The sequence below is a fragment of the Anopheles moucheti genome, chromosome 2 (assembly GCF_943734755.1).
Source record: "Anopheles moucheti chromosome 2, idAnoMoucSN_F20_07, whole genome shotgun sequence".
Lineage (NCBI taxonomy): Eukaryota > Metazoa > Arthropoda > Insecta > Diptera > Culicidae > Anopheles > Anopheles moucheti.
The window spans coordinates 50513191-50527156 of record NC_069140.1 but is presented as its reverse complement, the minus strand read 5'-3'; the positions used below and the strand labels follow the sequence as shown (position 1 = coordinate 50527156).

General features: G+C 42.3%; 2 protein-coding genes and 2 pseudogenes across 2 annotated transcripts; all 4 read left to right on the top strand.

The window, feature by feature from the left end:
- Positions 1-6228: 6228 nt before the first annotated feature.
- On the top strand, positions 6229-6821 carry LOC128298655 (C-type lectin domain family 4 member K-like; annotated as a pseudogene).
- Positions 6822-8262: 1441 nt separating this feature from the next.
- On the top strand, positions 8263-8855 carry LOC128298455 (C-type lectin domain family 4 member K-like; annotated as a pseudogene).
- A 1436-nt stretch (positions 8856-10291) lies between these two features.
- LOC128298656 (C-type lectin domain family 4 member K-like) lies at positions 10292-10884 on the top strand. Its single transcript, XM_053034425.1, has 2 exons — positions 10292-10407; positions 10493-10884. The coding sequence occupies exons 1-2, from the start codon at positions 10344-10346 to the stop codon at positions 10882-10884; spliced, it is 456 nt and encodes a 151-aa protein (XP_052890385.1). The 5' UTR covers positions 10292-10343.
- A 1440-nt stretch (positions 10885-12324) lies between these two features.
- On the top strand, positions 12325-12917 carry LOC128298654 (C-type lectin domain family 4 member K-like). Its single transcript, XM_053034424.1, has 2 exons — positions 12325-12440; positions 12526-12917. Exons 1-2 carry the CDS (start codon positions 12377-12379, stop codon positions 12915-12917), a joined length of 456 nt encoding a protein of 151 aa, XP_052890384.1. The 5' UTR covers positions 12325-12376.
- The last annotated feature ends 1049 nt before the right edge of the window (positions 12918-13966 follow it).

The window sequence follows — 13966 nt, the reverse complement described above, 5'->3', positions numbered from 1 at the left end:
AGTAAATGATATTTAAAAATATATCCTTAATTTAAAAAAGATTTATAAAGCGTTTCAATTCCATGAAGCAAGTGTTATCGCGAACTTTTTAACGCACAAAACACAAAATAACAAACACAAACATTTGACAAAACACAATAACAAAACAAACATACACGATGCACAATGGTTCGTTGATAATGCCACACTAATCTTAAAACAACATCTACCTTCTGCTGTTAAACAACACACCTAATCTTTCCAAATTGTTTTTGGCAAGCGAACGAATCCTTACTAAAGCTAAAGGAAACAACAACAGAAAAAACAGCGAATGAACCATTAACATGCTAACGCTTCTTTACACATGCCATGCAGGCGGCTGCTAGTCTCTGCTTCTTCTATTAGAGTCGCAGGAGAAAAAACTAACAAAAAAAAAATTGAAATATTTACTGAAATTTTATGATCATTACAATGGAGCCGCTATTACTGTACCGGAATGGGGGTTTTACGGACCCAACGCACCAACACAAATGCATAGCCACGGGCTAGCTACACATCGTACAGTTACACCGCGGTGCAGTTCGGGAGTGGTAATAATTGAGCCAGGCAGTTATGTGGTTTTTGGGGTGGGAATTTTAGATCCCGAGCTGGGTTCGGTCTTTCCCTTCCTTTTGTCCATCCATCGGTAAACTCTAGAGTGGGTAGCGTTGTTTTTTACTTAAAATTCTTTTCCTTCGTGTGTGTGGATGCAACTGTATGTGTGTGTGTGTGGAAACCGGGACGCAACGTGCATTTTAGTGCCAATATTTATCCAATGTGTTCCTAGCTGACCTGCTACTACCACCGCTGGTTGTGTGTTGCGGGCAGGCTGCTGCAAAGATGCTGTGCTGTGTTTGCTAAGCCAAGGCTCGCCCGGTTATTACCGGTTGTTCGCCGTAATCGTGCACCATTGGTGGCCAACGAAATTGGGTTTGTTTGTTGCGCCATTCCTTCAAACTGCCGTTCCCGAGTCCCGTGCAATTGTCGTTTGCCAGTGGGATCTTATAGCTTTATTTTAGGTGTTGTAGGTTGTGTTTTCTGAGCCGTGCTCACCTTTGTGTTTTTTTGTGTGCACCTCCTGCAGTAATCTGTATCATACCGTTCCCCGCCATGATTCTACCTATCCCTTCATATTCTGCTCGTTTTGCATGTTTCGTTGAACTCGTGTGTGGTTATTGTTTTTGATTGCAAAGCACGATCTTGCGATTCCCGCTTCCGGTACGAGTGCGATGGAGGCGCATCCATTGCTTCCAAATACTTTCCAACACATTGCCACGAGTTGATTGGTTTAAGCGAATAAAAATGTAATACTATCCCGTAGCTGCAAGGGAAGGTGGCAAATTGGCTGCATGTGAGTGATAGAACCGGAAGCACATAAATTCCCATCCGCGTCTGCACACACATAGCGCTTGCCATGTTTGACATGTTTGTATATGTGAGTGTGTGTGTGTGTAGGGACAAAGTGATATTATGTTGTTGATGTCATAAATTTTCCCAACCAAACCCGTCGAAGCGTCAGCACCCGGAACTAGGCGAGTTGTCCAGACGAGCGTCGTCTGCCGTGTGCGTCAAAAACGATGAAGCGATGATTGTGGGCTGTGAAAAAAAGCAAACGAATGCCCTTAAAAATACCCAACATTCTGAGCCTTCTTCACCGCAAAACGAACGTACACAGCACGGGTGATTCGTAAGGATTTTGTGGCGTAAATTTTATTAGTTGCCAAGTGTACCGTTGCGGCCCTGCTTGGCCAGTGTATGTGTGCTGTGGGACATCGGTGCAGCCTTGAGAGTGTACCACCGTGGGTGTGGTTGTCATTTTTTGTTGCTGTGCTTCGTTCTCTTCCGTCAGACGGGCTACCACAGCTTCATCGTTCGCAAGTACCCCGATGGGAGTTGCGCGGAAAAAAGTCAAACGAAGTTTTCTGGTGAAAAGTACCATGCGTCTCCATTTCATAACGGATGCTGGCGGTCTGTTTGCCTTCCACTTGTTTTCGTTCCCATTGTGCCCCACCGCCGTGTTTGTATTGTAGTACGTTGAAGTTGTGACGTCGTTAGGTTGATGGTGAGAAATAACACCATAACAGACCCAGCCCGGTGTGTCCGTGATGGAAGGCGTAAATTGAAGCATTAAGCCGACGTGCAAGTAGGCAACGCAGTAGATTGAGCGCAAAACGTGCTCACGCCCGACTGTGGCGGGACTATCAGTGCTGGGTGGGTTTAACCTTTTTGATGAATTTGCGTTTGAGGTGTTGGGGAGCATTCTCAACAGGTTCGTCGTTGTGTGGTAAATGTTGATTAAAAGAGAAACAAGTTCACTGATGGATGCGCGGGAGTGCTTTGCGGGGGCTCGAGGCACAATAATGTGGGTTAGGCAAATAAATAGACATTTATTTGATACCAACTGGCGATATTTTTTCCGGCATTGACAGGAGTTACTTAAATTTTTACTTAAAGTGCGGTCCGGTGAATATTGTTTGCTGAAAAACACGATTTGCGGATGCGCATATTACTGTGCGCACGTTACAGTATTTATTAATTAGATACTGAATCATCTAATACTTCTTCTGAACATGCTTTAATATATCACAATAGCATCGAAAAGATGAAAAAAATTGCAGATAGTAAAAACGGTTCGAAACACATAAAAAAACTACCCTATTAGCGATGTAAATCAAAGGTGTTATATTTAGCATGAATGAACTTAAAATTGTGAAAACTAAGAAAAAAAACCATTTAAAGGAACTTTCTTTTAATATTTGCATTTATTCCTCCTTCTTATTGGCGTAACGACCTACTAGTTCATGCCTGTCCATGCCTATGGCTTACTAAAATTAATTTTAACAACCAAGCTGCTACGTTGGGATAGCTCTGGATGGGGTTTTGGATCAATTTTATCGACACATTCGTCCAAAATTACATTTCTCAATTATTTTCTGTTAAGCAATAGTTTACGTAATTTTCCAATTGATAATAAATATAGATAGATGCAATATATTTCTCGGCAGGAACAGTTTAGCAACAAACTCCTATGTTATGTGAAGAGAGTTTTGCGCTATAGGGTGATTATATTACCTATTCGTGTTTTGGCGAATGCCCAAGATAGACTAAAATTGCATTCTTTCATTGCTGTATGAATACAACGAATACGAATATATTGTGTCCTGTTATGTACTGATTACAGTACAGTACAGTCCCTTCGCATGGACTTTGACTTTGAAGCAGAAAGTTAGTCAAGGGGTCAAGTTTATTTATATGTTTTGAAGAGTTTTGATAAATTATTAATTAGAAGCGAAGCACGGTCCTTATCAAAGAAGGATTGTTTTTAAAGCGGTGTCTGTGTTTTGCTTTTACTGAAGTCGAAGAGTGGATTTTATTCATTTTTTTAGAAGAGGTCCCAATAAAAACTTTCTATAGTATCATATTTTATTCGGTATAGCTTACGCGAGCTTTCCAAACAAAGATGTGTGTTACGGTGACTTACCTGAAATTGAGCACAGTTACCATTCGCTACGTGCAGTTGCAGCAGCACAATGGTACAAAAAATGGCTAGAAACATGCGACGCTGGCTAGCCAGATGCATTCGTCTGTCGTTTGGTGGTTTCTTATTTCTGTGTTTGACCACCGGAAATACGGTCAAAGTCCGAGTCAGCAAACACAATAATGGTGAAATATGGCTCCATTGCTGCTGGATAGTGCAGACATAGAAGAAGGAAAAACCGAAAGTATGACACTTTGACCAGTCACAAGAGCCACACGCGAAAATTGCCACCTTTCTCTGCTTTTCAATGTGCCAGCGTTCTTGGCGAGATGGTCGACCATTTACGATCGTGAAGAAAAGTACTTCTTCACTACGGATGGACAAACAGGATGCGTCAAAAAAAAAAAGAAGAGAACGAAACCAAACACTACATAATCTAGAGAGGAGGTAAGATACAAGCGTAGAATAGTATGCGAGGATGAATGGGATAGAGCGTAAATGCATCCTGTTGAAGCCCATCCTCGACAGCACAGTCCGTAGTGCTCGAAAGAGCCAGCACAAAGGATGAGCAAGTATGGCCTCGTTGAGCTGCGCTTGGGTATCGTTTAATTAGTTTAATGGTCACCTGGAATTTTCTGCTCAAAATAAATTACTCTCGATACAGGCGACCACGTAGCTCATTAGGGCAGCGGGTTCCGTTACTGCAGCAGTTGGTGAAGCTAGCCTTACGCCATCACGCCACGAGACTTGGTGCTTCCGTGGTTTGGTTAGTGTCAGGTTTCGAAAGGAACTGCAACGTTAATTATTTTACTGCAACTCACACATAATACCACAATCTTGCCAAGGTGGGTTGATGGCCGGGTATCTTTACTTTAATCATTTATTGTCGTACTTTTTCTTGCGTCTTAAGCAGCTGGAACAACAAGGTTCACAAACAACACCCACCCCACCGGCGAAATATTGCATGACGAGTTTCATGTTTCAAACAGAGGCGAAAGGGAACATTTGAATTTATTACCAGACACTCAAAAAAGTCTTCAAACCAAAACAAAAAGTGATCAAAACAAATACCAATTTTTTTTGCTTTTATGATTTGATTTAATTTGTTTGTTTCACGTTTTCACAGACGAATGTTCTACTTTGGGTTGACATTTGTTGATCGTGTTGCGGAAATTCCATCGATGTGCCGTTGCAATACGTGAACTAGGTTTTGAATTTGCTTTAAACAAGTGTACAATAAAGAACGATTGACGTCAGCGACCGTTACAGATGCTTTTGCAATTAAAGCAAACATTTGAAGAGCTGAATCTCGATACATAACCATATGGAATTAGCTGAACCTAGTTACCTGGTTACCTAGTTTCAAGAAAACATAGTTGAAATAGGCCAAATGGTAATATGGTGTACATCTCTCAATACTAGCACCTCTTTTAACGAAATAGGTTTACTTGCTTGATACTGGGATGACAAAATTCGCAAGGTTTTTTTTTACCCACAGGGCGTGACAGAGTTCGGGACTGATGTTAGACTTTATTTAGGTCCTCGAAACTGATGTTGTTCATGCTTCTGCCAGTGAGGGTAACAAACGCTCCACCGTGAGTAGTTGAAATGATTGCAGGCTCCTTTATAGAATAGGGTACAATTGCTTCCGATGGTCGGATCGAGCCAGTTGCATAACACTACAGGCCAAAACGCCAAGCGGTTCTAACGCTCCAACGCTTCCAAAGACAACAGTGTATAGATCGCTACTCCGTAACTTCAAACTACTAGCTACTTGGATTACTAAGTGTAACTTCTGGAGATTACCTGAGGAAGATGTAAGCGCAGAGCACGATTAGAATCATACAGAGGGAGCGATCCAAGGAACGTGGGTGCATCAATATGAAAAGGTGCGAGGATACGACTTAGTGATGACAAATAAAAGGCGCCAATGCAATGAAATCCGAACTTTTACTGTTAGTTACATCTTTGGAAAATAATACGGTGAAAGCCGTCATCATGGAAATATAAATAAATATGTCTGTGAATAGAGATATATACAAATTTCGCAGCTGTCAAACTATAAGTTTGTGAGCGGACTGCGGTCAAACTATAAGAAGTGACCGAAAGGTTCCCCAAAAGATGGTAAGGTTAATTAAAAGTGAATAAATAAATAAATAAACGTGTCTTCAGCGCATTAGCATGGCACCGGATGCTCTAGCAATATCACCACGCAACATGGTCTCGTGGGAAAGGTAGCCAAAGGAACCAACTTTTAGATGTCAAGCTAGCAGTCATGTCTCGTCGAGCTGCCACAGTGGATCGCTACACACTTCTAAACTAAAGATAGTAAAAAACATTTTACTAATTATTTTTGCGATTGAGAAAATCAACAATTCATAATTATATAAAGCAACAAGGCAGCAGCAACCCAAATATGCAGCAGATGTCCCATTCAAGTAGATATAACCATTCACGCAGACTAAACGTATTGAAAGTTTGGTTTCGAGATACTAAACGTTTACAATTCGATTTCTATCAAGTATAAAGAGTTTGAATGTACAAACAGCTGTCGGAGAAACCACAAAATAGGTTTAATTAGAACCAGTGTTAAAATCGCAATGAAGACAAAACGTCGGTAGCTTGTTCTAACACGATACAGCGAGTTCCAAATCACGCGTCACCTGAGTCAACACAAGCTCTTTTAGTCGTGGAAACAGAGTGCGATAAACGAGTATAAATAGCGTCTGAGAAGCGATCCTCAATCACAGTTCGCTGCAGCATCGCTTCATCAGAGACAACAACATGTCGTTCAAGACTTTCTTCCTATCGCTGTGCGTGGTTGTGGCCGCATTCAATTGCATTGAAGGTGAGTGATGGTGAGGACAATGGGTTAGGGGGAAAGTATGACATCTTCTAATGCCACCATTCCAATTCTATGTCGTCCTGCGCAGCCGAAAAGACCTTCACCGTTTTCACCAAAAGGACCTCGTTTTTCTAGGCGTGGCAAGACTGCAATTCCTACAATGGATATTTGGCATCCATTCGGTCATCAACCGAGCAAAGGCTAGTGGAAGAAGCAATGGCCAAAACTGGCAATCCCAATGGCATATATTTCATTGGAGGAACTGACCTCGGCCGTGATGGTCGATGGATGTGGATTGGCATGAACAGTCTGTTGAAGAGCAACGACTACCGGAACTTCTATCCAGGAGAGCCTAACAATCTCGGAGGCAACCAGCACTGTCTGACGGTCGGAAACTGGGGAGCAGAGAACCGTGGTAAATGGGATGATCAGGTGTGCTCAAAGATAGTAGATGGATATGTGTGCGCATTCGAAGTTTAATAAAACAACAAGGGTAAAAAGTTAAAACTGTGACTTGTAGTTACCACATTCGTCGATGCTGGTAAACCCTACTCAACTGTGTGATAAGAAAAGAAAGAAAAAAGACAATCTCTGAAATATGCTACAACTTACTTAAGGGATCTTTTCGAAAGCAAAAGAGCATTTCGTGAAACCGTGGAAAGAAATAATGACACTATCAGCTGGCTGCGATAATCTTCACGAATCAGATTTAAACTTCGGAACGTAATAATAAAAGTCCAACAAATCCTTGGGACTCAATACATGAATAGCTTCAAGAGTCTCTCTGTGTATGTGAAGAGACCCCATTTGTGTGATATCTTTGTTTTGTCGCTGGGTCCGACCCACCATGGACTTCGTCGCTGTTGCTTGGGCTCTCCCATGCTTGCATGTAAAGGTCAGAGAAAAGAGAGTCCAACGAACATCGTTTCGAGTAACTATTCACTGTTAGGGCAGTCTCGGAAAGTCTCGGCGATGTATTTGGTAGCGGCGCCTTTTCCACACGACAGGATGAGTACACAATCCCATTCGAACTCAAATCTTATGATTTTGAAACATATCACAAAATTCCGCAATCTGTTGATAGCTCCTTAAAAGTAAGCCACGTCGTGCGATGATCCGCCGAAATGGTGTCAAACTCCGTTGAGTGGGAAGATCTCCTACTTCCCACCGAAGGCTTGACTCACACACCTAGTAACATCATTCAATTTCTTGTTGCAACACCGTCGAAATAGCCGAAAATGGGGTCCTCCTAGCAGGAAAGAACATACATTTTTATTCACGCCTGGACCAGATGGAAAACCATCCAGTGTCCTGAAAAGCTGTTGTTCCAATTCTGTAGCGTCTATTTTTGCGATCGATCAGACCGCATGCATTTATGAGATTGCATTAGTAGATGATCATCTGTCAAAGAGATGTGAACGATGAACAAGCATATGGAACATTTCTTCGGAGGTAAATTGTAAATTATGCCGAACACGTACCAACAGTAAAGAAGGGTGAATCGTTTTCCACATCATCATAAGAGAAACGCTTATCGTAATTAGTGATCTCGGCATAATGCATATCGAAGTGGAGTGCGGTTAGGAAAGAATTAGAGCAGTTCTACTTTAAACAAGTGTCATTTATACGCGAATGACGTCAACCAAATGCAGTTTCTAGATATTTCTGTTAGGCAGCGGTTGGAGCAAATACTTGAACAGGTGCTTTCATTGTGAAAACATTTCTGAAGTAAAGTCTAACAGCTGGTTTTAGATCTGCGTCATTATCGGATAATACGAATCGAAATATTATTACAAGCATCCGACGTATCACACGAACATCAAGTTGACACGTATGCTACGGTTTGAACCATCTGAGTCAACGGAAGATCTTCAAATCCTGGAAACAGAGTGCGATAAACGAGTATAAATAGCGTCTGAGAAGCGATCCTCAATCACAGTTCGCTGCAGCATCGCTTCATCAGAGACAACAACATGTCGTTCAAGACTGTCTTCCTATCGCTGTGCGTGGTGGTGGCCGCATTCCATTGCATTGAAGGTGAGTGATGGCGAGGACAGTGAGTTATGGGGAAAGTATGACATCTTCTAATGCCACCATTCCAATTCTATGTCGTCCTGCGCAGCCGAAAAGACCTTCACCGTTTTCACCAAAAGGACCTCGTTTTTCTAGGCGTGGCAAGACTGCAATTCCTACAATGGATATTTGGCATCCATTCGGTCATCAACCGAGCAAAGGCTAGTGGAAGAAGCAATGGCCAAAACTGGCAATCCCAATGGCATATACTTCATTGGAGGAACTGACCTCGGCCGTGATGGTCGATGGATGTGGATTGGCATGAACAGTCTGTTGAAGAGCAACGACTACCGGAACTTCTATCCAGGAGAGCCTAACAATCTCGGAGGCAACCAGCACTGTCTGACGGTCGGAAACTGGGGAGCAGAGAACCGTGGTAAATGGGATGATCAGGTGTGCTCAAAGATAGTAGATGGATATGTGTGCGCATTCGAAGTTTAATAAAACAACAAGGGTAAAAAGTTAAAACTGTGACTTGTAGTTACCCCATTCGTCGATGCTGGTAAACCCTACTCAACTGTGTGATAAGAAAAGAAAGAAAAAAGACAATCTCTGAAATATGCTACAACTCACTTAAGGGATCTTTTCGAAAGCAAAAGAGCATTTCGTGAAACCGTGGAAAGAAATAATGACACTATCAGCTGGCTGCGATAATCTTCACGAATCAGATTTATACTTCGGATCGTAATAATAAAAGTCCAACAAATCCTTGGGACTCAATACATGAATAGCTTCAAGAGTCTCTCTGTGTATGTGAATAGACCCCATTTGTGTGATATCTTTGTTTTGTCGCTGGGTCCGACCCACCATGGACTTCGTCGCTGTTGCTTGGGCTCTCCCATGCTTGACTGCGAAGGTCAGAGAAAAGAGAGTCCAACGAACATCGTCTCGAGTAACTATTCACTGTTAGGGCAGTGTCGGAAAGACTCGGTGATGTATTTGGTAGCGGCGCCTTTTCCACACGACAGGATGAGTACACAATCCCATTCGAACTCAAATCTTATGATTTTGAAACATATCACAAAATTCCGCAATCTGTTGATAGCTCCTTAAAAGTTAACCACGTCGTTCGATGATCCGCCAAAATGGTGTCAAACTCCGTTGAGTGGGAAGATCTCCTACTTTCCACCGAAGGCTTGACTCACACACCATGCAACGCCATTCCATTTCTTGTTTCAACACCTTCAAAATAGACGGAAACGGGGTCCTCCTAGCAGGAAAGAATAACATTTTTATACACGCTTGGACCAGATGGAAAACCATCCAGTGTCCTGAAAAGCTGTTGTTCCAATTCTGTAGCGTCTATTTTTGCGATCGATCAGACCGCCTGAATTTATTAGATTGTATTAGTAGATCATCATCTGTCAAAGAGATGTGAACGATGAACAAGCATATGGAACATTTCTTCGGAGGTAAATTGTAAATTATGCCGAACACGTACCAACAGTAAAGAAGGGTGAATCGTTTTCCACATCATCATAAGAGAAACGTTGACTGTAATTCGTAATCTCGGCATAATGCATATCGAAGTGGAGTGCGGTTAGGAAAGAATTAGAGCAGTTCTACTTTAAACAAGTGTCATTTATACGCGAATGACGTCAACCAAATGCAGTTTCTAGATATTTCTGTTAGGCAGCGGTTGGAGCAAATACTTGAACAGGTGCATTCATTGTGAAAACATTTCTGAAGTAAAGTCTAACAGCTGGTTTTAGATCTGCGTCATTATCGGATAATACGAAAATATTATTACAAGCATCCGACGTACCACACGAACATCAAGTTGACACGTATGCTACGGTTTGAACCATCTGAGTCAACGGAAGATCTTCGAGTCCTGGATACAGAGTGCGATAAACGGGTATAAATAGCGTCTGAGAAGCGATCCTCAATCACAGTTCGCTGCAGCATCGCTTCATCAGAGACAACAACATGTCGTTCAAGACTTTCTTCCTATCGCTGTGCGTGGTTGTGGCCGCATTCAATTGCATTGAAGGTGAGTGATGGCGAGGACAGTGAGTTATGGGGAAAGTATGACATCTTCCATTGCCACCATTCCAATTCTATGTTGTCCTGCGCAGCCGAAAAGACCTTCACCGTTTTCACCAAAAGGACCTCGTTTTTCGAGGCGTGGCAAGACTGCAATTCCTACAATGGATATTTGGCATCCATTCGGTCATCAACCGAGCAAAGGCTAGTGGAACAAGCTATGGCCAAAACTGGCAATCCCAATGGCATATATTTCATTGGAGGAACTGACCTCGGCCGTGATGGTCGATGGATGTGGATTGGCATGAACAGTCTGTTGAAGAGCAACGACTACCGGAACTTCTATCCAGGAGAGCCTAACAATCTCGGAGGCAACCAGCACTGTCTGACGGTCGGAAACTGGGGAGCAGAGAACCGTGGTAAATGGGATGATCAGGTGTGCTCAAAGATAGTAGATGGATATGTGTGCGCATTCGAAGTTTAATAAAACAACAAGGGTAAAAAGTTAAAACTGTGACTTGTAGTTACCCCATTCGTCGATGCTGGTAAACCCTACTCAACTGTGTGATAAGAAAAGAAAGAAAAAAGACAATCTCTGAAATATGCTACAACTCACTTAAGGGATCTTTTCGAAAGCAAAAGAGCATTTCGTGAAACCGTGGAAAGAAATAATGACACTATCAGCTGGCTGCGATAATCTTCACGAATCAGATTTATACTTCGGATCGTAATAATAAAAGTCCAACAAATCCTTGGGACTCAATACATGAATAGCTTCAAGAGTCTCTCTGTGTATGTGAATAGACCCCATTTGTGTGATATCTTTGTTTTGTCGCTGGGTCCGACCCACCATGAACTTCGTCGCTGTTGCTTGGGCTCTCCCATGCTTGCATGTAAAGGTCAGAGAAAAGAGAGTCCAACGAACATCGTCTCGAGTAACTATTCACTGTTAGGGCAGTCTCGGAAAGACTCGGCGATGTATTTGGTAGCGGCGCCTTTTCCACACGACAGGATGAGTACACAATCCCATTCGAACTTAAATCTTATGATTTTGAAACATATCACAAAATTCCGCAATCTGTTGTTAGCTCCTTAAAAGTTAACCACGTCGTTCGATGATCCGCCGAAATGGTGTCAAACTCCGTTGAGTGGGAAGATCTCCTACTTTCCACCGAAGGCTTGACTCACACACCATGCAACGCCATTCCATTTCTTGTTTCAACACCTTCAAAATAGACGGAAACGGGGTCCTCCTAGCAGGAAAGAATAACATTTTTATACACGCTTGGACCAGATGGAAAACCATCCAGTGTCCTGAAAAGCTGTTGTTCCAATTCTGTAGCGTCTATTTTTGCGATCGATCAGACCGCCTGAATTTATTAGATTGTATTAGTAGATCATCATCTGTCAAAGAGATGTGAACGATGAACAAGCATATGGAACATTTCTTCGGAGGTAAATTGTAAATTATGCCGAACACGTACCAACAGTAAAGAAGGGTGAATCGTATTCCACATCATCATAAGAGAAACGTTGACTGTAATTCGTAATCTCGGCAAAATGCATATCGAAGTGGAGTGCGGTAAGGAAAGAATTAGAGCAGTTCTACTTTAAACAAGTGTCATTTATACGCGAATGACGTCAACCAAATGCAGTTTCTAGATATTTCTGTTAGGCAGCGGTTGGAGCAAATACTTGAACAGGTGCTTTCATTGTGAAAACATTTCTGAAGTAAAGTCTAACAGCTGGTTTTAGATCTGCGTCATTATCGGATAATACGAATCGAAATATTATTACAAGCATCCGACGTATCACACGAACATCAAGTTGACACGTATGCTACGGTTTGAACCATCTGAGTCAACGGAAGATCTTCGAGTCCTGGAAACAGAGTGCGATAAACGAGTATAAATAGCGTCTGAGAAGCGATCCTCAATCACAGTTCGCTGCAGCATCGCTTCATCAGAGACAACAACATGTCGTTCAAGACTTTCTTCCTATCGCTGTGCGTGGTTGTGGCCGCATTCAATTGCATTGAAGGTGAGTGATGGCGAGGACAGTGAGTTATGGGGAAAGTATGACATCTTCCATTGCCACCATTCCAATTCTATGTTGTCCTGCGCAGCCGAAAAGACCTTCACCGTTTTCACCAAAAGGACCTCGTTTTTCGAGGCGTGGCAAGACTGCAATTCCTACAATGGATATTTGGCATCCATTCGGTCATCAACCGAGCAAAGGCTAGTGGAACAAGCTATGGCCAAAACTGGCAATCCCAATGGCATATATTTCATTGGAGGAACTGACCTCGGCCGTGATGGTCGATGGATGTGGATTGGCATGAACAGTCTGTTGAAGAGCAACGACTACCGGAACTTCTATCCAGGAGAGCCTAACAATCTCGGAGGCAACCAGCACTGTCTGACGGTCGGAAACTGGGGAGCAGAGAACCGTGGTAAATGGGATGATCAGGTGTGCTCAAAGATAGTAGATGGATATGTATGCGCATTCGAAGTTTAATAAAACAACAAGGGTAAAAAGTTAAAACTGTGACTTGTAGTTACCACATTCGTCGATGCTGGTAAACCCTACTCAACTGTGTGATAAGAAAAGAAAGAAAAAAGACAATCTCTGAAATATGCTACAACTCACTTAAGGGATCTTTTCGAAAGCAAAAGAGCATTTCGTGAAACCGTGGAAAGAAATAAAGACACTATCAGCTGGCTGCGATAATCTTCACGAACCAGATTTATACTTCGGATCGTAATAACAAAAGTTCAACAAATCATTGGGACTGATTGTAATAATAGCTTCAAGAGTCTCTCTGTGTCTGTGAAGAGACCCCATTTGTGTGATATCTTTGTTTTGTCGCTGAATCCGACCCACAATGGACTTCGTCGCTGTTGCTTGGGCTCTACCATGCTTGACTGTGATGGTCAGACAGAAGAGGGTGCAACGAACATCGTCTCGAGTAACTATTCACTGTTTGGGCAGTCTCGGAAAGTCTCGGTGATGTATTTGGTAGCGGCGCCTTTTCCACACGACAGGATGAGTACACAATCCCATTCGAACTTAAATCTTATGATTTTGAAACATATCACAAAATTCCGCAATCTGTTGATAGCCCCTTAAAAGTAAGCCACGTCGTTCGATGATCCGCCGAAATGGTGTCAAACTCCGTTGAGTGGGAAGATCTCCTACTTTCCACCGAAGGCTTGACTCACACACCATGCAACACCATTCAATTTCTTGTTTCAACACCGTCGAAATAGACGAAAATGGGGTCCTCCTAGCAGGAAAGAACATACATTTTTATTCACGCCTGGATCAGATGGAAAACCAGCCAGGGTCCTGGAAATCTGTAGTTTCCATTTTGTTTCATCCATTTTTGTCATCGATTAGACGGCATGCATTTATTAGATTGCATTAGTAGATGATCATCTGTCAAAGAGATGTGGACGATAAACAAGAATATGGAACATTTTTTCGGAGGTAAATTGTAAATTATGCCGAACAATTACCAACAGTAAAGAAGGGTTGTTGTTGTTTATATTTTTAAAGAGATTTTG